Raw genomic sequence first — 25,271 nt, forward strand, 5'->3', positions numbered from 1 at the left:
ATTTCATGGCATCATGTCAAATGTTTTTTTGATTACTTTTAAGAAGGCATTTTAATTTTATTTTTTGGTTGTGCCATGCCGTGTTCAGGATCTTAGGGGTCATACCTGTGCCCCCTGCATGGGTAGCATGAAGTCTTAACCACTGGACCACCAGGAACGCCCCTCGTTTTTATTAATTTTGATATTGGTTCTGTTTCTGGAAAATGAATTTTTCTGTCAGTCTTTTATTTATTTTATTTTGTCTGTGAACTGTCAAAACTAAGGACAGAAGAGAAAATTGAATGTTGACAGGAATATAGCGTAATTAATTTTCAGACACAGTTAATAGAAATGTAAATTGAGATCCACGTTGGTTGTGCTCTGTGACTGAAGAGTCTCACTCACGTGCGTATACCCAACATGTTCTCAACAGCATCTGTAATCATCAGAGCTGCAAATAACCTGAAAACTTGTCAGCAGTAGAATGGTAGGTTCACTATTGGAACTCTAAAAATAATGAGAGTGAATGAGCAACAGTTAAGTGCAAAGATGTGGATGGATTTCACAAATTCAATGTCGGACAGAACAAGTCACACACGGAGGGAGGCGTGTCGAGTTGTTGGCCTGCCCCACTGTCGTCAGAACACTGGCGCCCCCGCTGGTGAGGAGCAGGGCCCGGCTAGGGAGGGCACGAGGGCGCTGGGCGCCGGTGAAAGGCTCGGCCCTTGCTCTGCATTGCTGCTTCCGTTGGTTTTGTGAAAATTCATGGAGCTGAATACTTAGAGCATATACACTTTGCTGATGTGATATATTTTGCTTTCATGAATTTTTTTTTTAATGGAGATAAAGTTTATAAACAGTTGAATCTTAAGTTTTGCAGAATCTGCACGTTCAGTTTTTAAAAGTACATGTTCTTGACAAAGAACAGATTATTTTAATTTAATGTAGATATTTATAATTGGTTCTTGGAGAAAATTCTTTTGATTTTACACTAATGTACTTGTTTATCAATATCCTCTGTAGCATCACTCCTCTTTAAGCTGTGTTTCCCTAAGGAAGCCTGGGCATTGGCACTGTGGTGGTCATAGGCCGGGGTGTGTTAGTATTTATAGTTATTATCATTCTGGAAATTGAAAACTATTACTATAATCTTGCCTTGTAATTTTTGGCTTTTATTAGGTTATTATGAAAGGAAACATGTTTGATTTGTATTATGAAAGGAAACAGTAAAATCCAAGCCATGAGAAGATTGTTCCTCAAAACTGGTTTTCCAACAGATTCCATTTATAATGACTCACCATTTTATTTGGACCACTTTACCTTTTCTCAGGAAATGAGATTAAGTGAGAATAATTTTCCATTAAAAAAAAAAAACAGAGTGGTTTAATATATAATGTTTAAATTTAGCTTTTTTGTAACAATGATTTTTTTTATTTTTAAATTTCACCAATAACTGGCTTTCAGATTTCGTGTTTTTGAAATTTTATTGAAGAGAAGTTACAACCTGTAAATGTCCGAAGTAGTCTTTAACTAGTAGAGCATGTTGACTAAGTACTGGTAAGGTATTGCTGATGGGGATGCAGAATGGTACAGCTGTTCTGGAAAACAGCTTCAGATCAGATCAGATCAGATCAGTCGCTCAGTCGTGTCCGACTCTTTGCGACCCCATGAATCGCAGCACGCCAGGCCTCCCCGTCCATCACCAACTCCCGGAGTTCACTCAGACTCATGTCCATCGAGTCAGTGATGCCATCCAGCCATCTCATCCTCTCTCGTCCCTTCTCCTGCCCCCAATCCCTCCCAGCATCAGAGTCTTTTCCAATGAGTCAACTCTTCACATGAGGTGGCCAAAGTTCTGGAGTTTCAGCTTTAGCATCATTCCTTCCAAAGAACACCCAGGGCTGATCTCCTTCAGAATGGACTGGTTGGATCTCCTTGCAGTCCAAGGGACTCTCAAGAGTCTTCTCCAACACCACAGTTCAAAAGCATCAGTTCTTCGGTGCTCAGCTTTCTTCACAGTCCAACTCTCACATCCATACATGACCACAGGAAAAACCATAGCCTTGACTAGACGAACCTTTGTAGGCAAAGTAATGTCTCTGCTTTTGAATATGCTATCTAGGTTGGTCATAACTTTCCTTCCAAGGAGTAAGTGTCTTTTAATTTCATGGCTGCAGTCACCATCTGCAGTGATTTTGGAGCACAGAAAAATAAAGTCTGACACTGTTTCCACTGTTTCCCCATCTATTTCCCATGAAGTGGTGGGACCGGATGCCGTGATCTTCGTTTCACTCTCCTCTTTCACTTTCATCAAGAGGCTTTTGAGTTCCTCTTCACTTTCTGCCATAAGGGTGGTGTCATCTGCATATCTGAGGTTATTGATATTTCTCCCGGCAATCTTGATTCCAGCTTGTGTTTCTTCCAGTCCAGCATTTCTCATGATGTACTCTGCATAGAAGTTAAATAAACAGGGTGACAATATACAGCCTTGACGTACTCCTTTTCCTATTTGGAACCAGTCTGTTGTTCCACGTCCAGTTCTAACTGTTGCTTCCTGACCTGCATACAAATTTCTCAAGAGGCAGATCAGGTGATCTGGTATTCCCATCTCTTTAAGAGTTTTCCACAGTTTATTGTGATCCACACAGTCAAAAGCTTTGGCATAGTCAATAAAGCAGAAATAGATGTTTTTCTGGAACTCTCTTGCTTTTTCCATGATCCAGCAGATGTTGGCAATTTGATCTCTGGTTCCTCTGCCTTTTCTAAAACCAGCTTGAACATCAGGAAGTTCACGGTTCACATATTGCTGAAGCCTGGCTTGGAGAGTTTTAAGCATTACTTTACTAGCGTGTGAGATGACTGCAATTGTGCGGTAGTTCGAGCATTCTTTGGCATTGCCTTTCTTTGGGATTGGAATGAAAACTGCCCTTTTCCAGTCCTGTGGCCACTGCTGAGTGTTCCAAATTTGCTGGCATATTGAGTGCAGCACTTTCACAGCATCATCTTTCAGGATTTGGAATAGCTCAACTGGAATTCTATCACCTCCACTAGTTTTGTTCATAGTGATGCTTTCTGAGGCCCACTTGACTTCACATTCCAGGATGTCTGGCTCTAGGTCAGTGATCACACCATCATGATTATCTGGATCGTGAAGATCTTTTTTGTACAGTTCTTCTGTGTGTTCTTGCCACCTCTTCTTAATATCTTCTGCTTCTGTTAGGTCCATACCATTTCTGTCCTTTATCAAGCCCATCTTTGCGTGAAATGTTTGTTTGGTATCTCTGATTTTCTTGAAGAGATCCCTAGTCTTTCCCATTCTGTTGTTTTCCTCTATTTCTTTGCATTGATCCCTAAAGAAGGCTTTCTTATTTCTTCTTGGTATTCTTTGGAACTCTGCATTCAGATGTTTATATCTTTCCTTTTCTCCTTTGCTTTTTGCTTCTCTTCTTTTCACAGCTATTTGTAAGGCCTCACCAGACAGCCATTTTGCTTTTTTGCATTTCTTTTCCATGGGGATGGTCTTGATCCCTGTCTCCTGTACAATGTCAGGAACCTCATTCCATAGCTCATCAGGCACTCTATCTATCAGATCTAAGCCCTTAAATCTATTTCTCACTTCCACTGTATAATCATTAGGGATTTGATTTAGGTCATACCTGAATGGTCTAGTGGTTTTCCCTACTTTCTTCAATTTAAGTCTGAATTTGGCAATAAGGAGTTCATGGTCTGAGCCACAGTCAGCTCCTGGTCTTGTTTTTGCTGACTGTATAGAGCTTCTCCATCTTTGGCTGCAAAGAATATAATCCATCTGATTTCGGTGTTGACCATCTGGTGATGTCCATGTGTAGAGTCTTCTCTTGTGTTGTTGGGAGAGGGTGTTTGTTATGACCAGTGCATTTTCTTGGCAAAACTCTATGAGTCTTTGCCCTGCTTCATTCTGTACTCCAAGGCCAAATTTGCCTGTTACTCCAGGTGTTTCTTGACTTCCTACTTTTGCATTCCAGTCCCCTATAATGAAAAGGACATCTTTTTTGGGTGTTAGTTCTAAAAGGTCTTGTAGGTCTTCATAGAACCATTCAACTTCCGCTTCTTCAGTGTTACTGGTTGGGGCATAGACTTGGATTACTGTGATATTGAATGGTTTGCCTTGGAAACGAACAGAGATCATTCTGTCATTTTTAAGATTGCATCCAAGTACTGCATTTCGGACTCTTTTGTTGACCATGATGGCTACTCCATTTCTTCTGAGGGATTCCTGCCCGCAGTAGTAGATATAATGGTCATCTGAGTTAAATTCACCCATTCCAGTCCATTTCAGTTTGCTGATTCCTAGAATGTCGACATTCACTCTTGCCATCTCTTGTTTGACCACTTCCAATTTGCCTTGATTCATGGACCTGACATTCCAGGTTCCTATGCAATATTGCTCTTTACAGCATCGGACCTTGCTTCTACCACCAGTCACATCCACAGCTGGGTATTCTTTTTGCTTTGGCTCCATCCCTTCATTCTTTCTGGAGTTATTTCTCCACTGATCTCCAGTAGCATATTGGGCACCTACTGACCTGGGGAGTTTCTCTTTCAGTATCCTATCATTTTGCCTTTTCATACTGTTCATGGGGTTCTCAAGGCAAGAATACTGAAGTGGTTTGCCATTCCCTTCTCCAGTGGACCACGTTCTGTCAGATCTCTCCACCATGACCCGCCCATCCTGGGTTGCCCCACGGGCCTGGCTTAGTTTCATTGAGTTAGACAATGCTGTGATCCTAGTGTGATTAGATTGACCCACGCCCAAGGTAAGAGAAACCCAAGTAGGACGGTAGGTGTTGCAAGAGGGCATCAGGGGGCAGACACACTGAAACCATACTCACAGGAAAACAGCTTAGCAGACTCTTATAAAGCTGAACTTATAGTTGCCATATGACTCAGCAGTCCCACACTTGCCTGTTGGTACTGCAGAAATGAAAATTAAATTCACATAAAAACTGATTCACAGTTGTTTGTAGCAGCTTTATTCCTAATAGCCAAAAGCTGGAAAGAACCCACCTGTCTTTCAGTGGATGAGTAAATGAACAATAAACAATCTGTGGTACAGTCTGTACGGTGGAATACTGTTCATTATAATAAGGGACAGAGTGCCGGTACATGTACACCTTAGATGAATTTCAAAGACATACTGAGTGAGATAAAAGCCAGCCTCAAAAACGCATCCTTATGATTCCGTGTGTTTGGCACAAGGGACTCGGGGATGGCGGAGCCGTCCTGTATCCCAGTCGTGGTAGTGGCTACATACGCTGACATTCACAGCATTACATACCAAAGGGAGAAAGTTACTTTTACTGTATGATAATTAAAAGAGAAAAGATGGTATGTCAAAAAACATATATTTCTTTTTTATTGTGGTCCTGGAGTTTTTATGCCCTTTATTTCACATATTTATCTAACAGAAAGGCAGTGTTAAAAGTACTGAGAAATTGGCTTAACTGCTTTCAGAATCTTGTATTTTGTAGTTTTTAAAGCCGTGGTTGGTGTTACATCCTTCCTGGTTAATGTAGAGCTGCAGGTGGGGAAGAATGGCCTCTGTCATGTTGAGGGTATGTAATGTTTCTTTAATGGCTCGTCCTGGTTTATTTTCCCTACAGTCATTCTGTAGAGTACATGAAACTTGTCTTTTCACAAGTTAAAGATGTGTTCAGTTGGTGAGATGTCACCGACTGTCCTTGGTGGCTTCATCTCAGGCCACGACGACTGGCGTGCAGGTCACAGCAGCGTGTCTCACAGAATCACGTCTGATCTTCCTGTCTTGCTCTCGCTGTTCCTTGCCCTTTTTCTTTGTTCCATTTCCTCTGTGTTACTTTCGCTGGTTGCAGTGAGGAAATGTGATCTGTGTGTGTATGAATGTATATGTATATGAGTTACTTTATGGAAAAGATAGAAAATCAGATGAGAACAGTGTTTTCATACTTCCATAAGTCTTCTGTTTATGGCTTCATCCAGTGGGAGACAAGGCCAAGCACCCACTGAACAGGTGCTCAGCGGGAAAGACCCTGCAGTGCAGGAGGCGTGGGCGTGACCCCTGGGCCGGGAAGACCCCCTGGAGGAGGGCACAGCAGCCCCCCCAGCTATTCCAGCCTGGAGAATCCCCTGGAGGAGGGCATGGCAGCCCCCCGAGCTATTCCAGCCTGGAGAGTCTCCTGGAGGAGGGCACGGCAGCCCCCTGAGCTATTCCAGCCTGGAGAATCCCCTGGAGGAGGGCATGGCAGCCCCTCGAGGTATTCCAGCCTGGAGAATCCCCATGGACAGAGGAGCCTGGTGGGCTGTGGGGTTGCAGAGAGTGGGACACGGCTGAGCTACTAAGCCTACCTATTGAAAGTCCCCTGGCATTTAGAGGATGTAACGGTGAACCACACGAATGCTCCCCTCCTTCATTGAGCTTACGTTGTCATGTACTCTGGAGTGAGGAGGAGCAGTGTTATATTTTGAGGAATTAATCTTGACTCGTTTTAAACATCTTGAATTTCTGTCAGATTATAAAGCTTGTTGAATCCATTCAAATTTTTGCCAGATAGATAATAATTATTTTTTCAGTTCTACCTGTATTCTTTACATTTGTATCAGGAAATTGTAGTGGCTTTGGTATTCTAAAATTAATGAAGGCTGTGATGGTCATAATAAACACAGAGCATCGGTGAATAGACTCTATTAATAGACGTATATGCCGCTGCGTTTGTTGTTCACTCAGTCGTGTCCGACTCTTTGCGACCCCATGGACAGCAGCATCCAGGCCTCCCTGTCCATCACCAACTCCCGGAGCTTACTCAAACTCATGACCATCGAGTTAGTGATGCCATCCAACCATCTCTTCCTCTCTCATCCCCTTCTCCTCCTGCCCTCAATCTTTCTCAGCACCAGAGTCTTTTCCAGTGAGTCAGCTCTTTGCATCAGGTGGCCAAAGTGTTGGAGCGTTAGCATCAGTCCTTTCAGTGAATATTCAGGGTTGATTTCCTTTAGGTTTGACTGGTTTGGCCTTCTTACACAAGTTTTTGTCTTGGGCAATAAATCTACAGTTAACTTGGCTAAAAAGCACTCCTGTGATTTATGTAAGATGATATAATGCTTACAAACAAGTGGTGCCAAGTATTTAAGCAAACATTTGGTGAAATATGTGTCTTATTGTTAAGCCTGGCTTTCTCTCTTCTTTCCCCTCTCCCCAGGAGAAATCTCAATTACTTTTCCAATGCTTACGCGGCTGCGGTTAGTGCTGTGGATCCTGATGCAGGGAATGGGGAGCTGTGCATTAAGGTTCCGTCAGAGTTGTGGAAACACGTCGATGGTAAAATATCAAGAACATATTGACTGTACAGTTAAATCATGTTGGTTTCAGTAACTAAAAGCTTTTCATGAAAGTTTATGGTATTTAAATTATAATCAGCTGAGATATATAGGAGTTGGAAGGTTTTTTCCTTAAAGATAACTGGCTAATAGGAAAACAGCAATCAACAAAAAGCAACTCATTTCAATGTAGTTTTTAAAGTGAAAGTTATTTTAAAAAACAAATGGATAGAATACTTTGTCAAGATTTCAGAACCCTTATGATACTAAGTCAGTTTAGAATTACAGAGTTTTGTAAAAGGAAGGATCCTAGAAAATCATCTTATTAAGTTTCTTCCTTTTGCAGAAAAGCAATCTGAAGTCTAAAGAGAGTAAGTGACCTGCTGAATGTGACTGATGAGGAGAGGAGCCAAGGCTAGAACCTGGGGTTTCTAACACCCACTCTGCACACTTTTATTATTTCTAATTTTTTCTTTTCCTGTATAAAGTTACAGCTATTTTAATTATTATACATCTCTGCCTACCTTTATTTTGCTGTATAAAATTAATCAAAATAAGGAAGTAAAGTACTTTGTTTTGCTTTTTTGGGATAGTTTGTGTGTGTGTAGTGGGGGGAGGAGTTTATTTTTTAGAGATATGGCCTAATTTAGGGGAAAGGCATGGAAGGTCATCATTGTATATTCAGGGGTTGGAAAAAGTCCGTATTGTTGTCATGTTCTGGGGGAAATTAAAAGAAACATTTTTTTTTAATCTTGTGAATGATGGATATGTGTGTGTGTGTGTGTGTTCAGTTGTGTCCGACTCTTTTCAAGCTATGGACGGAGGCCCACCAGGCTCCTCTGTCCATGGGATTTTCCAGGCAAGAGTACGGGAGTGAGTTGCCTGTTTCCTCCTCCAGAGGATCTTCCCGACCCAAGGACTGAACCCAAGTCTTCTGTGTCTCCTGCACTGGCAGGCGGATTCTTTACCACTGAGCCACCTAGGAAGCAGTCTTGGGAATGCAATGCATATTTATTGCTTAGAAATAAAGTATAATGAATAATGCTGCATAATGTCAATTCTTGGGTAATCCTTCCCACCTACCCCACTCCCTGCTCCTACTCCTCAAAGTCACAAGCAGGATTAGCAGGATTTGTGGGCGCGTAGTAAGTGAACAGACTTGAAAAGTAAGTTTTGAATGGGGTCTGGAAGGCTGTAAGTGCCCTAGGTGGTGGTTTTGAACTTGTTTCTTGTGGCAGTATAGCACTGTCAGAGATGTGGAGAGGAGAAGATGGTATGCTCTGCGTTCTGAGAGCCCACAGCTAGCAGTGAGTAGAATTGAGTGGAGATAAGGACACCAATCCCTGGGGCCTCAGCTGGTGAAGAACCCGCCTGCCATGCAGGAGACCTGGGTTCAGTCCCTGGGTTGGGAAGATCCCCTGGAGAAGGAAAAGGCTACCCACTCCAGGATTCTGGCCTGGAGAATAGCCGTGGACTGTAGTCCCTGGGGCTGCACAGAGTCGGACAGGCCTGAGCGACTTCACGCTTGCACTAGGGACACCAGGAGAAGCCCGTTGCTGAGCTCCTGCAGGCAGAGATGGTAACAGCCTGCACGGGGTTAGATAGTGTGGTGTTTTTAGGTAAAACTCAAGCTTTGATTCCCACTTTCTGTTCAGTGTAAGTCTTTACCCTTATTACATCGACCACTGTTACCTAATATATATTTATATGTCTGTGTATGTATTTATTTGTTGCAGAGTTAAAGGTCCTAAAGATACACATCAATTTTTCTTTGGATCAGCCAAAAGGAGGTCTGCATTTTGTGGTACCCAGTGTAGAGGGAAGCATGGCAGAGAGAGGTGCTCATGTGTTCTCTTGTGGGTATCAAAATTCCACAAGGTAGATTACCCATTCTTATGTATCACAGTTGATTGCACGTTTTCAGTTGTATTTTTCTCTGTACGTGTGTGTATGCAGTACAGGTATTGCGTGTTGGATGAGAAGTGTGAGCCTGGGCCGCAGCCACTTTCCCCTGCTGGATCTTGCCCCTTTGATCGCTCTTCCTCAGCCCTGTCCTCCCTCCGCTCCCCTTCAAGTCTGGTCTTCTAAAGTCATCTCAGTTCTTTTATTCTTTAAACTTTTGTATTGAAGTAAAACAACATACAGAAAATTAATGAATTGTAAATAGAAAGCTTGGTACCTTTTCAAACTGAACAGATCGCTGTAACTCACACTCACACCGAGAAAAGGAACGGCAGCAGTATCAGCACTGCGGTCGCCTCGCCTCCCACTCGCTGCTTCTCCCGGTAGCCTGAGAAATAGCCTCCAGCCTGAGCTCCAAATGCCATAGATCAGTTGCACCTGGTTTTGAACGTGATTAGTGGAAGCACACATATGTGCTCTTCACACCCGCCTTTCTTGTGTACCTGGGAGTGAGATGCACCTGTATTGTTCCACGTAACTGTAGTGCATTCTCGTAGCTCGGTAGTTAACCACGCTATTGAAATATACTCTTTGTTTTCTCTTCAGACTGTTAACTCCTCCAAGCCAGGGATATTGTCTTATCCTTTTTATTTCAGTAACAAGTTCAGACCCTGGCACAAGGTAAAACCTGATCTGAGTAGAACATTGACTAGAAATTTAATGTCTGGCTTTATCAGTGCTGTTTGAATTTATACAGTGCATCACATTTCCAGAGAAGCAGTTTCCTAATGTATGGAATGGATTCTGAATATTGTATTTTTTAAAACTTTATTGTAAGCATTTTTCGTTCCTAAAAATGAATGCCACATAAAAACTGAATATACAAATAAAATTATTTTTAATTAAAAAATTAGAAACTCAGACATCGTTACTTCTTTTTGGGGTTTAAACTGGAGGTACCACATGATGTATTTTATTAATATTGCCAAGTAATGTTTGGAGACAGGGCTGTATCTTAAATCACATTCTTTTAGGTTGCTCAGTAGAAAGCATTAGTGTGCAGAGATCTAAAAAAAAATTTTTGTATGCATTCTGTAAGTGTTAAAATAACTTCTATGTGGGAGGAACAATGTAGGTTACATTTTCAACATTTTCTGTACTGTTGATCTTTCTTCTAGATTTTGGTTCCCATGTGTTGATTCATACTCTGAATTATGCACATGGAAGTTAGAGTTTACAGTGGATGCCGCCATGGTGGCGGTTTCCAATGGAGATTTGGTGGAGACCGTGTATACCCATGACATGAGGAAAAAGACCTTCCATTACATGCTTACCATTCCAACATCTGCATCAAACATCTCCTTGGCCATTGGACCTTTTGAAATCCTCGTAGATCCATATATGCATGAGGTAAACTGTGGCTTCTTGCTCCCTCCTCTCCTACTCTTTCAAGCCTGATCAGGGGAATATGAATAAAATACCAAGTTTTTCTTAATTCTTTTTTCAGCTATGAAAACTCTCACTAGAGAGAAAGGTTTTTTAATCTGAAATGTGTAATGACAATAAACTCTTTTTAAATTTTCGTATTTTTTTCATCAGAGGGCTTAGTGTTCCAAAAGAGCTTCAAGTAACTTGGTTAGAATATTGGTCAATTTCTATAACTGATTCTATTATAGAACTTCTTTGAGTTTATGAATGTTCTAGTTCCCTCTCCAGAACCTGAAATATTGCAGTTTCAGAATTAAAAAGCAAGATTTATCCTAACTTCAGCATATGTAGAGGGAAGAGAAAGGTTAAGGCAGGCAGGATTGCAGCCTGGGTCAGTGAGCTCACTGAGGTTTTCTCCAGTTCCCTCCACATGTCTGATCATAAATCAGGGACCAGTTGATAAGCCCTGTCGTGCTATTAGGCCTCCTTAAGCATCACGTTTCTGTTGGGTATAAAGTGATTCATTGGTTATTGACCCTCGTAGTCTCTGTGTAGGTTTAAAGTAACATTTGAATGAATCCCTTAATTCACAAGGTTTATAAAATCACTCATGGAAAATATTCGAGATATTTTATGAATGGTTTCCTTTTGGTGTCTTAACAATGACTCTTAAAAGTATTCACTGAAAAGATGCAGTGAATTTTACCATTTTTAGTAAATGATCAACTTTAAAATCAAAATTTGATTAGTACCTGGTTTGTATTTTGGAAGAATTTTTCGTTTCCCACTGAGCCATTGGATGGGGAAAACATAAATGTCAGTCAAAAAATATTTTTCTTGAATACTTAGAGCCAGTGACTTAGTCTTTCCCTCTTAAAAAAAGTTTCTCTTGTATTAGTAGATTTGCTATCATGTAGCTTTGTTTAAAAGTGAGTCTTTTTTTGATGAATAGTATTTTCTTTTTTGTTTGTACCAGTAAGAGGGCTCATCGCAGTGCAGTTTGGGCCCTGATGACTGGTAATCCGTACATGCTCATCCTTCACTTAGGTAGTCTCTAGTCTGTTCTTTCATAATGTTGCCAGAAGAGTAGTTTTTTATTGTATGTTAAAAGCTTTCCTTGCCTCCACATCCTGCAGTCATCAGACCTCTTTTAGCATGTCTTTCAAGAGCATCTAGAATTTGACCCTAATAGTCCTTTCTAGCTTTTTCCTCATTTCTTTTCTATTTATGTTTGTTCAACATAGTTTACTTATATTTTTTTCAACCAAACCATATTTTGTCCTGTCTTTGACTCCATTTGCAATGTCCTCTTTTTCTGTCCATACCTGTCAAACTTCTGTCCAGTTCAAAAAGATTAGCTGAGATCTAGTCTTCTTCATAAAGCCTTTCTGGATCATTTTGGTCAGAGTGCCTGCATGCTCGGTTGCTCAGTCTTGTCCAGGTGTTTGTGACCCCATGGTCTGTAGCCCACCAGGCTCCTCTGTCCATGGGAGTCACTTGGCGAGAATCCTGAAGTGGGTTGCCATGCCCTCCTCCAGGGGGTCTTTCTGATCCAGGGAGCAGACCCCGGTCGCCTGCATCGGCAGGCATTCTTTACCACTGAGCCACCTGGGAAGCCTGCTGGTCAGAGTGATGATGTCATTTTTGATGTTATTCTTATGGCACAAAGTCATAATAAGGGACAGTGAAACAGTAGGTAATATATGAGTGTTTGTGTCCAAAGTGGGATGTAGTGGAAGAAAGTCTGAATTATTATTTCTATTGCTGGCATTTCTTATCTCCTCACTACCAATAAGCCTTCCCTGCAGCTTTCATATTCTTTGTATGTGCTGAAGATAGTCAGCTTTTAATTATATAAGATAGTACTGTGATGTGCAGTATTCACTAGGTTAGATTTATGAGTAAAAGGCAGGTTTATAGTAAGTCTTGAAAGTTTAGATTATTTTTGTTTTGTATGCATACGTAGGAGAAACTTTTAATTTGTAGCCAAGGTTATATTTTCATTGGATCTAACCTAAGCATTTCATAGACATAAAATCTATCATGAATATTCTGATGCATTGAATATTTCATAAACATAATAATAGTAGTCACTAATTTCATACCAGTGTTTTATCTCAGTGCCATGGATTTGTTGTAAAAATGAGGGGAGGGGAGGGACTTAAATGTGGCTTCATTTATAATTGAGATATTTAGGAAATTTAAGATATAAGTTAACTCTTATTTAATGATCTTCCCTGCTTTTTGTTTTTAGGTTACTCATTTTTGTTTACCTCAACTTCTTCCATTGCTTAAACATACCACATCATATCTTCATGAAGTTTTTGAATTTTATGAAGAAATTCTTACATGTCGATACCCATATTCCTGTTTTAAGACTGTATTCATTGATGAAGCTTATGTTGAAGTGGCTGCTTATGCTTCCATGAGCATTTTTAGGTCTGTATCCAAATTTGAAATGACTAAATTAGGTTCATGATGTGAAGGTTATTTATTTTGTGATCATTTTTAAGATGCATTTTGAACTTTTTCCCTTCAGTTTAGCTATGAATGGCTTTGTAGAAATTCTGTGTTTTCAAAATGTTTAAATGTAGACAAGCATAAAGAAAATTTCAGAATAGCCCAAGAGAGTCAATATATTATCTTTATCCAGAATTATCTGCTACTAATACTTTATGTATTTGTTTTAGTCTCTTTTCTGCTTACGCACTTAAACAAATATACAAAGTACTATATGGATATTTAGTGGAGTTTTTGTCCTAGCACCATATAAAAATTTACTAATATCATCAGAAATTTGTATGTAAAAAAATGAGGAAAAAACTTTATTTTATTTTTTCTCTTAACCACTTTATCTCCCTCCCTTCTTTTATTCCTTGAAAAGTTCACAATTTGGAAGTTTTATGTCTCAGGATCGGTAATTTTTTTTTCTGCGTCTATTTTCTCTTCTGTAAAATGGACATAGTAGTAGTGTTCCTGCATTCTTCAGAGTAGTTAGAAGATCTGATGGGTCAGGGTATTTGAAAGTTAGTATTATAGAACAAAAGTTAATAGTATTATTAGGAAAAGATTTTTGAAATTAGAAGACCCCCCTTGTAAAATTACTAGTCTCTGATGAACATATCAATTTCTGATTGCTGCTGCAACTGCCTAGCCCCCAAAAAGAATATTTATATTTTTCATGGAAATCGGTGGGGAACATTACACCCCGTACTTTAAACAAAAGTTACTACAACATGGATTTCAGCTAAAATTTGAAAAGATGTGAAAGCTCTTGGGGAGAGTATTCTGTTTTTTCTCTGTTATATCTTAGTTGAATTCCATCATTTTAAAAGTGTGATTATTTTATTTTGATTGAATAGTTATTTATTTCTTGGTTATAATTAGCTATCTGCTCTTTGAAATTCCAGCACGAATCTGCTACACAGTGCTATGATTATAGATGAGACACCTTTGACCAGAAGGTGTTTAGCCCAGTCTTTGGCCCAGCAGTTTTTTGGATGTTTCATATCCAGAATGTCTTGGTGAGTAATTTCAAAGTTTACAACTCCTGAGAAGAAACTCCTGAGAAGAATCAGAAAAGTTTATTTTTATTTTCTTTTCCTGCAGCATAAGTTGAAATTTGTTCTAACTGCAGATAATTAACAGACACCATTCTGTATATGTTTAAAGAAAAATAATGAGTATAAATTTTATCCTAAATTTTTGGCCGTTTCCTCAATATGTCAGTATAATCAATTCTCTAATTTTCAGTAAGGTAAGAATTTTGATAGTAGCAGTTCCTTAAAGAATTGAATGCATGCTGTGGTACGAGGACTTGAGCGTGAGAGAACGGTGGTCAGGGTCTGCCGGCCTCCGTGCCCTGCTGCTCTTCCGGGGCAGCGGTGCCCTCCACAGTGCTGTGGGGCCTGTCAGTGCCTGGTGTTGAACGAATTTACTTCAGAAGTGTGAGAAATAAAATACTTTCTGTTTTCTTTCTGATTAACCTGAGGTAAATTTGAAGAAACAGACAAATTCCCTTAAGATTATAACCTACGATTATAACATATATTGATAGTATATAAGTCTTGATTTCTTTTTGTTTTTTCTTTCTGGAGGGTGAAGGACAGAGGGTAAGGCCTCTTAATTCATAATTTCCTAAGGCACATAGTTTCGCTAAAGAATAGTCTCTGAAACATGTAGGCAGAATATTTGAATGAATGACTAGATAAACATGAATATATACCTGAATGAATGGTGTCGTGTTTCCTCTTAAGAAACTAAGAAATAAGTGATTAAACCTCAGGTCTTAGGGCGCCACCACAGGTATGCGCGGGGCTGGCAGTGCTCGAGCGTGGGCGCTGCAGGGCTGAGCCGTGCGTCCTGGCTGCGTGCCTGTGCTTGCCCAGCAGCGGGCGGTGTGGGTGGGCCTGGGGGAGGAGCTCTGCCAGAGGGAGCCCCGAGCAGGAGCCCCGAGACGCGCGAGGGGCAGCCAGAGGGAGTGGGGGACCAAACAGTTTCAGGACTTTTACCTTCTTTAAACAGGCAGAGAAGTACTTGCTATGCTTGCTCTGTTACCCTCCTTGGCCTTATCGGAAGAATTCTTCTTATTAAAATAATAAAATGCATTATATTTTATTTATATTAAAATAAATAATATATTGTTATTTGGCTTTTTGCTTAGGTCTGATGAATGGGTATTGAAAGGAATTTCTGGTTATATTTATGGTCTTTGGATGAAAAAAACTTTTGGTGTTAATGAATACCGCCACTGGATTAAAGAGGTAAAAGCAGCTGGATCCATTTATCTACATAGAAGTCAATAAGACATGTTTGTGTTCTCCAGATTTTCCTTTATTTTTAGTAACTATAAAATACTTACTGTTAATTGAAAGCCCCTGATTTTTTCCGAAAAAAAAAAATGAGAATCGTTTTATAGAGACTTAGCTATTTTATCTAGTTTCTGTTGCTATTGTTGGCCTCCAAAGACTTTTGCTAAGAATGAGAATAAGTAAGCTCCTTAAACATCAATTCAGCTATTAGATATATTCCTGCTCCTCACAGTAATTATTTTTAATGTAGTTCTGTGGCATTAATGTAATTTCTAAGGGCTTTCTAGGAGGTGGTAGGGGTAAAGAATCCTCTTGCCAGTGCAGGAGACACAAGCGATGCAGGTTCAATCCCTGGGTCGTCAGGAAGATCCCCTGAAGTAGAAAATGGCAACCCAGTCCAACATCCTTGCCTGGAAAATTCCATGGACAGAGGAGCCGTACTTTCTAAATTTGTTTAGACTTAGAACCCAGATTCTGGAGCCAGTTTGCTTTTCGCTTTTATTCACTGCCAAGCTTTATGATTTGGGCTAATCTCTCCAAGCGTCTTGTGTCAGGAGAGTAGGCAGTGGCAGCACCCACACCGAGGGCAGGGCCTGGAGACACCTACGTGTAGTCACGCAGCGCCCGGCTCGGAGGAGTGCGCCCTGTACGTCGCCTAGTCCTGCAGGGCGTTCACGTTCTCTGTCATTTCCGCATCTTTTCCCATTATTTAAAGATTTTGGCCAAACCAAAAAATCGATTGTATTTTGCCCAGCCCATTCTGTTCATATGTGTTTTATTATCCTGCTTATCTTCTCCCTTCTCAGTTGGAAAAAGTTTAGCCTTTGATAGCCTCATTAGAGGGGCCCTTTTTATTCTCCCTCTTTTCTCATTTTATGTACCTTGGTCATCTAAACCTAAACTCAAGTAAGTTAAAAAGTAATTGTAAAAAATTTCAAACACTAAGAATTAGGAAACAATCCACATATCTACAACTGGACAAGTCCATTTTTGAGTTCAAAAACTGTTAATCAAGGGGGAAATGTGACGTACAGCATTTATGGTATTCCAGGTGCTGTTACAAACATTTTATAAGTAATAACCATCTTAATCTCCTAACTACTCTGTCATTATTTGCATTTTACAGAGAAGGAAACCGAGGCCCAGCGGAGTGGCTTGGCTGAGGCTGCACAGCCAGTGGGCAGCGGAGCCGGGCTCCAGGCCTGCCCTTTCAGTGGGCCACTGGCTTTGCCACTTCTCTGTCCTGCTCGTGTGCTCTCTGAACCAGTCGTGGATTTTCAGCACAGTTCTGGTGTCTCTTTTTTCCACTGAAACTTTTTTTTTTTCATTTTGACCTGTGTCATATTAGAGAAAAATTGAGTTTTAAAAGTATAGATTCCTGATATAATTTTATCCCTATTTGTTTTTACTTGCTTAAATCCTCCACCAGAAGCAAAATACAGAGAAGGAAGAGAGAAACTTGGAGAACGGGTCAGAGAGGTTGGGAAGAGCCACTAGGAAATGTGGCTGGGCTGCCGGCCGCCCCGCGGTCCCACAGGAGAGATGGCTGTGTGGCTCCGTCTCAGCCAGCTGTGCAGTCTGCTTCGTTTATGAGAACACAACTACTCTCTAGATACATTTCATTTACTTTCGGAAATTTACGTTCTGATTCCAGGAAATTAGAAATCACAGTTTAGGTCTAAAGTTTAATATGGAAAATAATTTTCATTGGCCTCTGTTTTTACATCCTTAGGAGCTGGACAAAATAGTGGCGTATGAACTAAAAACTGGTGGAGTTTTATTACATCCTATATTTGGTGGAGGAAAAGAGAAGGATAAGTATGTTTATTGTTCAGAGATGATATTACAAACCTTGCTTTATGAGATTAGTCTTAGAAACACTTTTGTGTATAATGAGGCCCATACAGGCCACAGAAGTAGTCTATCCTGAGACCACAGATACCAGTAATATTCTCATTACTCCTTTCATTACTGTTGCATGTGGTGGCTATAGATGGATTTAAACATTTTAAAAAACCTTTACATTAAAAAAAGAACTTTAAAAAGACAGTGCTTTTTTTTTCATGTTAATTTCCTAATGCTAATATTAATATATCATACTGTTCTCATAGAAATTTAAAAATATTGGAACAAGTATTTTGCTTATGTATCACTGATTAATTTTTTAAGTCTAAGTAGATGGTTTCATCATCAACACAGCCTACCTATACCTCTTTATCTAAATGGCCAACTATCTAGACATTTATTTACTCTTCCCTTTTATTTCCTTCTCTTTTTTCTGTTTCTTCAGTCACTGTAAAGGAAATAGCCATTTATAGCAACATAATGGTGCTAGCAGGAATTCTTCTTTGTCCTAGGATCCATAAGTTCACTAACGGAATATGAACTGAATTGGATGGGAAATTTTTTCTGTATTTTTACTATTAACTGAAATTTTATGTTTCCTTTAATTATAAATGTAGATAACAGACAGTGCTGTGACTTTGCCAATGTAGAAATCATGAATGTCATCCTATCACGTTTTCATTGTTAGCAGATATCTTGAGATATGTTTTACTCTCAGTACGGTAAAATTGCGACAGAAGGCCGCCGCTGCTGCGTCACTCCCTAGACCCTGCTGTTCGATGCGTTAGTGAACTAGCACATGTACTGGTGATGTCATAGTTTTAAAAAATATTTTGATAGCTGTTTTTCATTATAGTTGGTTTCCTTTGTAAACTTGTATAATTTCTGTGCATTTACAAGCAGTTTTTCTCTTGTGGTCTGTAGGATTGATGAGGCTACCCAAGTGTCTAAAAGTGCAGCAAAGGTTAAGCAACTGGAATTTGTTCACAAGTAGTCTTTTCTTTTGTTGAAGCATGGTCACTGAGATAAGATTAAGTCAGTGGGAAGGCATAGGAGTTTGGAGTTAGACAAACTTGGATTTTTATAGTTACTGATTTTTGTGAGCTAAGAAAATTATATAGCCTTTCTAAGTATGTGCGTATTTTAATGTGTCAAACAGTGATGATCTGTCTTAATCATAAGGGTTACTTGAGATAAAGCTTTAAACATAGTACGCACTCATCCAAATATTAGTTCCTCTCACTTTGTTCTCTGCCGCCTGCTATCTGGCAGTTTCCTGGCTGTAATTAGAGCCTTCCCATTGTGTGCAAATATTATTAACACTGAATGTTTTTACGTTGTTTTGCCCATTTATTTAGTTCTCTCTGTATGTTTGATTTTCAAAATTTATGTGTAAAAATAGCAGATGAATGCATGCTCTTTGAGGAGATTCAAAACAGTACAATTTAGAAGCTTGTGGAATAAAAAGGAAAAGATCTTGTTTAGCCCTCTTTAACCACGTCTCCCTCCTACCACTTCTCTCCTTGGAGATAACCATGATTATAAATTTGGTACATTGTCTTCCAGACCTCTTTTTTTTTTTTTGGCTTTTGTGTGTATATGGCAGTCACAAAATATACTTTAAGTGTGCGTGTTACTGTACACCCCTGTTTTTAAGAATCCAGTCGTGTCTGTGTCCTGGCAGGCAGCCCACGGGCTGTCCACTAGCTTTGTTGTTGCTGCTCACTGGCGTAGTTGTGTCCGACCCTTTGCGATCCCGTGTGCTACATGCCAGGCTCCATGGGGTTCTCCAAGGCAGGAATCCTGGAGTGGGTTGCCATTTCCTTCTCCAGTGGATCTTCTGGACCAGGGATTGAACCCACTTTTCCTGCATTGGCAGGTGGATTTTTTTTACCACTGAGCCACCTGGGAAGCCATACATGAATTTACTTTGTTCTGTTTGCATGCTGTATGTACTATTCCATTATACCTTGGAGTTTATGTAACCTTTTTCATATTGCTGTGCATAAGCTCAGAAGTAATAGGTTTAAAGGTAATTTTTCAAATATCAATTTAACAAATATTTTAAATTTCAATATGCTGTATTTTTTAAGGAAATGTAATGACTCCCTGGTGGCTCAGATGATAAAGCGTCTGCCTGCAACGCGGGAGACCCGGGTTTGATCCCTGGGTTGGGAAGATCCTCTGGAGAAGGAAATGGCAACCCGCTCCAGTATTCTTGCCTGGAGAATCCCATGGACGGAGGAGCCTGGTGGGCTACAGTCCATGGGGTCGCAAAGAGTCGGACACGACTGAGCGACTTCACTTCAGTTCTTTCACTTTAAATGACTATTCTTACATATTGAATGTGAGACAGTAATTTGGTAACACTGATTTTGAAGGGTAATTTGTTGGTACCAGTCGAAATTCTAAAATGGATAATTTTTAGAGTCAGCTGTTCAATTTCTGTTATCATATAGAAATTATTCGTCTAGATATTTGCCATAGAGAAGTACTTCCATATGTATTATAAGTTAGTCACTGTAGCAGTATTTGAAATAGTAAAAAAGTGTAAACACTTCAGATTTTCATGTATGTCATAAATCTTTCTCCTGACTGTGCCTTTTGTTTACTGATAATCTCTTTCATCATGTCAGAATTTTTCATTTTTACATGGTCAATCTGGTCTTTATGTCCTCTGGATTTTATATTTTTCCTTATGAAGATTTTTCCCATCGCAAGATTATGGAAAGAAAAAATTTTCCTTAATTTTTTTTAGTACTTTTATCATTGTTTTTGTTTTAGATATGTGGTCCATCTTGAGTGGTTTTCTGTGTATGCTTTAACCTGGGGATATTGATTGGAGTTGCATTGACTGTAGGAATGAACTTGGAGAGCATTGAATTCTTTACACTAGGTGTCTTCCTGCCTAGGAGATGTTTCCATGTATTCAAATTTTCATTTATGTCCTTTCATAAAACTTTATAATTTATTTATAGTTAAGTTTATTTTTAGATGTTTCCTAGTCTTCATTGGTCTCATACTAAGGAAACTTCTCAGATATTCCCATGAAGTTTTTGACTTAGTGTCTTGATGTAGCCATGAAATGTATTATTTATTTCATTCAGATTTGTTACACTAAGAAAATCTGTTTTCTCAGTCCAGCGTCCCATCTACACTTCTCCATAAAGCATCCACATACGCTCTCCTGGGAATACTACACTATGTTTCAGTGTAAAGCTCACCTTGTGATGAGATTGATTGAAAATAGGATCAGTATGGAATTTATGTTACAAGTAAGTATAAAGAACTTAATAATTGTAAAGAAAGGTCTTTTCTATATGCATATAATCTGAATACTATTCTGTAGAATAGGAATCAGGGCATCTGGCTTTATAGCTGGAGTTGTTACTACTTAGCTGTTTGTCCAGTAAGTAAACTGTTCTTTTTTTAAAAAATTTATTTATTGAAGGATAATTGCTTTACAGAATTTTGTTGTTTTCTGTCAAACCTACACATGAATCAGCCATAGGTACACATACATCCCCCCGCCCCCCCCATCCCACCCCCTCTAGGTGATGCAGAGCCCCTGTCTGAGTTTCCTGAGCCATACAGCAAATTCCCGTTGCCCATCTATTTTGCATATGGCAATGGAAGTTTCCATGTGCTCTCTCCATACATCTCAGCCTGTCCTCCCCTCTCCCATGTCCATAAGTCTGTTCTCTATGTCTGTTTCTTCACTGCTGCCCTGTAAATAAATTCTTCAATACTATATTCCAATATTCTGTATATATGTGTTAGAATACAATATTTATCTTTCTCTTTCTGACTCACTTCACTCTGTTTAATAGGTTCTAGGTTCATCTGCCTCATTAGAACTGACTCAAATGTGTTCCTTTTTATGGCTGAGTAATATTCCGTTGTGTATATGTACCACAACTTCTTTATCCATTCATCTGTCGATGGACATCTAGGTTGCTTCCATGTTCTAGCTATTGTAAATAGTGCTGCAACGAACAATGGGATACATGTGTCTCTTTCAGTTTTGGTTTCCTCGGGGTACACGCCTAGGAGTGGGATTGCTGGGTCATATGGTGGTTTTATTCCTAGTTTTTTAAGGAATCTCCATACCATCTTCCATAGTGGCTGTATCAGTTTACATTCCCACCAACAGTGTAAGGGTGTTCGCTTTCCTCCACACCCTTTCCAGCATGTATTGTTTGTAGACTTTTTGATAAGGACCTTTCTGACCAGTGTGAGGTAATACCTCACTGCAGTTTTGACTTGCATGTCTCTAATAATGAGCGATGTTGAGCACCTCTTCGTGTGTTTGTCAGCCATCTCTAGGTCTTCTTCGGAGAAATGTCTGTTTAGGTCTTTCCCCCACCTTTTGATTGGGTTGTTTGTTTTCTGATATTGAGTTGTATGAGCTGCTTGTATATTTTGGACATTAATCCTTTGTCAGTTGTTTCATTTGCTGTTATTTTCTCCCCTTCTGAGGGTTGTCTTTTCTCCTTGCTTACTATTTCCTTTGCTGTGCACAAGCTTTTAAGTTTAATCAGGTCCCACTTGTTTACTTTTGTTTTTATTTCTGTTACTCTAGAAGGTGGGTCATAGAGGATCTTGCTTTGATTTATGTCATCGAATGTTCTGCCTGTTTTCCTCTAAGAGTTTGAGAGTTTCTGGTCTTACATTTAGGTCTTTAATCCATTTTGAGTTTATCTTTGTGTATGGTGTTAGGAAGTGTTCTAATTTCATTCTTTTACATGTAGCTGTCCAGTTTTCCCAGCACCATTTATTGAAGCAGCTGTCTTTGTGCCATTGTATATTCTTGCCTCCTTTGTCAAAAATAAGGTACCCATAGGTGTATGGAGAAGGCAGTGGCACCCCACTCCAGTACTCTTGCCTGGAAAATCCCATGGACGCAGGAGCCTGCTAGGCTGCAGTCCATGGGGTTGCTAAGAGTTGGACACAACTGAGCGACTTCACTTCACTTTTCACTCTCATGCATTGGAGAAGGAAATGGCAACCCACTCCAGTGTTCTTGCCTAGAGAATCCCAGGGATGGGGGAGCCTGATGGGCTGCCATCTGTGGGGTCGCACAGAGTTGGACACGACTGAAGCAACTTGGCGGTAGCATAGGTGCAGGGGTTTATTTCTGGGCTTTCTATGTTGTTGCATTGGTCTGTATTTCTGTTTTTGTGCCAGTTTTCCTGTTCTTTTTGTTTGTGTTTCCCCAGATACAGAGCGGGCATCAATACTTGACCCACGCAATGCAGGATTCTTATGAAGATAAAATTAAAGTGTGAGGTTAAAAGTAAAACCTTTATGCTAGGATTTTGTGTTTGGCATTATTTAGAATGTTAAAGATGAAGTGCCCCATTTAGAGATATTTTCAGCAGGAAAAAGCATATTTATCTAAAAGATGTTTATTTTTTCTGTTGCTAAGTTCTCCCTTATGTTTAAGCAAGTTTTAGTGGAACTAGCTGAGATGTTCTAGTTGAGGTAATAGAAACCATTTGTATTATAAATGCTTAGCCATTTTTTTTCCATTGGTAATATTCTTAAAGGTAAATGAAAAATAACTTTTTTTTTCTTTTAAATTTTATTTTATTTTTAAACTTTACATAAGTGTATTAGTTTTGCCAAATATCAAAATGAATCTGCCACAGGTATACATGTGTTCCCCATCCTGAACCCTCCTCCCTCCTCCCTCCCCATTCCATCCCTCTGGGTCGTCCCAGTGCACCAGCCCCAAGCATCCAGTATTGTGCATCGAACCTGGACTGGCAACTCGTTTCATACATGATATTTTACATGTTTCAATGCCATTCTCCCAAATCTTCCCACCCTCTCCCTCTCTCACAGAGTCCATAAGACTGTTCTATACATCAGTGTCTCTTTTGCTGTCTCGTACACAGGGTTATTGTTACCATCTTTCTAAATTCCATATATATGTGTTAGTATACTGTATTGGTGTTTTTCTTTCTGGCTTACTTCACTCTGTATAATAGGCTCCAGTTTCATCCACCTCATTAGAACTGATTCAAATGTATTCTTTTTAATGGCTGAATAATACTCCATTGTGTATATGTACCACAGCTTTCTTATCCATTCATCTGCTGATGGACATCTAGGTTGCTTCCATGTCCTGGCTATTATAACTTTTTAGTAATCTTTTTAAAAAAACATTTTAAATTTGCCTCAAAATTAAGTTTCTTGAATCCTCTATCCTTCACCTTGCCTTTGAAGAACAAAAATATCGAGTGAGAGGTGGTCTGTAAAGAGCCAGTCCACTCTTAAGAGTGGCGTAAATCCACACGAGCGTTCTCAACTTCTTAAAGCTCACGGCACAGTACATTATAGATGCATATTATTATAGTTCCTAAAAACACAGTGTCACTGTCTGGCCAGGACATCATTAAAATTCAGTTATGTTTAGAAGAATAGTTTTGTAGTCTGGCTGTTTAAATCTTCTCATGCTTTACTGCTCATAGTTTTTAACTAAAAACAGTCTTTGAAGTAAGATGTGAAGTTGTTGTCTTCTATGATTGTCTATAAGAAACTTACATTGCAAAGCGGGAATAGTACAGGATTGAAAGCGATGTATAATTGTGTTACACAGATATACTAAATGATACTTTCTTGCAGGTTTTCAATAAACTGCTAAGTTTGGCTAGTACTGCTTCATCTCAGAAGTTCCAGTCACATATGTGGAGTCAAATGTTGGTTTCCACATCTGGATTTTTGAAATCCATCTCAAACGTCTCTGGCAAAGACATCCAGCCTTTAATAAAGCAGTGGGTGTATCCTTTTCTGTAGTAGTTGAGCAAAGGAGGGAAGACTGTTTGTATAAGGGGAAGAAGGAACAGCTTTGGGGGATAAAAGGAGGCAATTAATGGTAGATGTTGCCAGAACTGTAAATCATTTCCTCTGAGGTGCCAGCTAGTCACTGGGGCGCACATGTCCATACACATCTGTATTCGTCAAGTTCAGCTTCCTTTGAGGTGCCTTTTAGTGTGTGAGTGCAGCAGCAGGCTTGATGGTCAGGGAGGTGAATACCCGCCAGACAGGCCCGTAGGGTCACTTGTAAGACGCAGTGTCTCGTGACTTCCAGTGTGGCTGGGGGTTGGCACAGCCTGCATGGTATCTTGGAACTTTTAGGTTGTTACATTTTTTCATTTCAAAGCACTTTCTATATTAATAACCCTGTAGAGTGGTTTTGCTTCTTTCAAAAAAACTAATTCCTTCATGTTTCAGGATCTTTTTTTTTTAATCTGGGAAAACATTTTTCGCAGGAATTTTGAATGCTTTGCCACCTGGTTTACAGTGGAGTATGCTCTCAAGCTTTGAACTGGTGGGAATGTGTTTGAAAATTATTACTACCCTGATGAATAATTTATTTTGTTTAGTACGTGTTTATTCCAGTATGCAAAGATTCCTTTACAGTTCTTCAGAGACCAGAGTGGAGTGGTAAAATTTTATGGAAGTTTTGCCTTTAATAGAAAGCGAAATGTCTTGGAACTGGAAATAAAACAAGATTATACATCTCCTGGAACCCAGAAATATGTGGTAAGTTTTTTTTTTCCAAAATGGCCTTTTTGCACCACTTTCTGCCCAGTTTAAATAAAGGAAGGGCCTATGGGTGGCGGGAAGGAGGGCCTACTTTTAGAGGTCTTGGGGAAGCAGTCTCCCAGTTCCACCTCCTCTGGCACCGGCTGCCCTTCTGTGTCTCCACATGCAAGTCTTATACAGTGTTGTTTAATATCTTGGTGAATGTTCCTTACATGTAAGAATACATGTGATTTTTTTTTTTTTTTCTTTTCCTGGCACTATCTTTGAACAGTATGTTTCTTTTTAAAGGGACCACTTAAAGTGACAGTACAGGAATTAGATGGATCCTTCAATCATACATTGCAAATTGAAGAAAACAGTCTTAAACATGACATACCTTGCCATTCCAAAAGCAGAAGGTAGGCACTGTCCACAATAAAA

General features: G+C 39.6%; 1 protein-coding gene across 6 annotated transcripts in view; it reads left to right on the forward strand.

Annotated features, from left to right (window-relative positions):
• The window catches only part of TAF2 (TATA-box binding protein associated factor 2), an 89,205-nt gene that overhangs the window by 16,797 nt on the left and 47,137 nt on the right, over positions 1 to 25,271 (forward strand). For 4 of the 6 annotated variants that reach the window (XM_025264951.3, XM_006074700.4, XM_025264952.3 and 1 more), the window contains exons 4-14: positions 7,194 to 7,312; positions 9,048 to 9,189; positions 10,392 to 10,623; positions 12,896 to 13,080; positions 14,052 to 14,165; positions 15,305 to 15,404; positions 17,185 to 17,270; positions 20,437 to 20,572; positions 23,928 to 24,082; positions 24,734 to 24,848; positions 25,140 to 25,249. In XM_025264951.3, the coding sequence (XP_025120736.2) occupies positions 7,194 to 7,312; positions 9,048 to 9,189; positions 10,392 to 10,623; positions 12,896 to 13,080; positions 14,052 to 14,165; positions 15,305 to 15,404; positions 17,185 to 17,270; positions 20,437 to 20,572; positions 23,928 to 24,082; positions 24,734 to 24,848; positions 25,140 to 25,249 (1,494 nt within the window). Of the gene's footprint in view, positions 1 to 7,193; positions 7,313 to 7,657; positions 7,683 to 9,047; positions 9,190 to 10,391; positions 10,624 to 12,895; positions 13,081 to 14,051; positions 14,166 to 15,304; positions 15,405 to 17,184; positions 17,271 to 20,436; positions 20,573 to 23,927; positions 24,083 to 24,733; positions 24,849 to 25,139; positions 25,250 to 25,271 lie in introns of all 6 variants that reach the window. The other 2 variants (XM_045162764.1, XM_025264955.3) reach the window with 2 other exon arrangements.

The sequence above is a fragment of the Bubalus bubalis genome, chromosome 15 (genome assembly GCF_019923935.1).
Source record: "Bubalus bubalis isolate 160015118507 breed Murrah chromosome 15, NDDB_SH_1, whole genome shotgun sequence".
Classification (NCBI taxonomy): domain Eukaryota; kingdom Metazoa; phylum Chordata; class Mammalia; order Artiodactyla; family Bovidae; genus Bubalus; species Bubalus bubalis.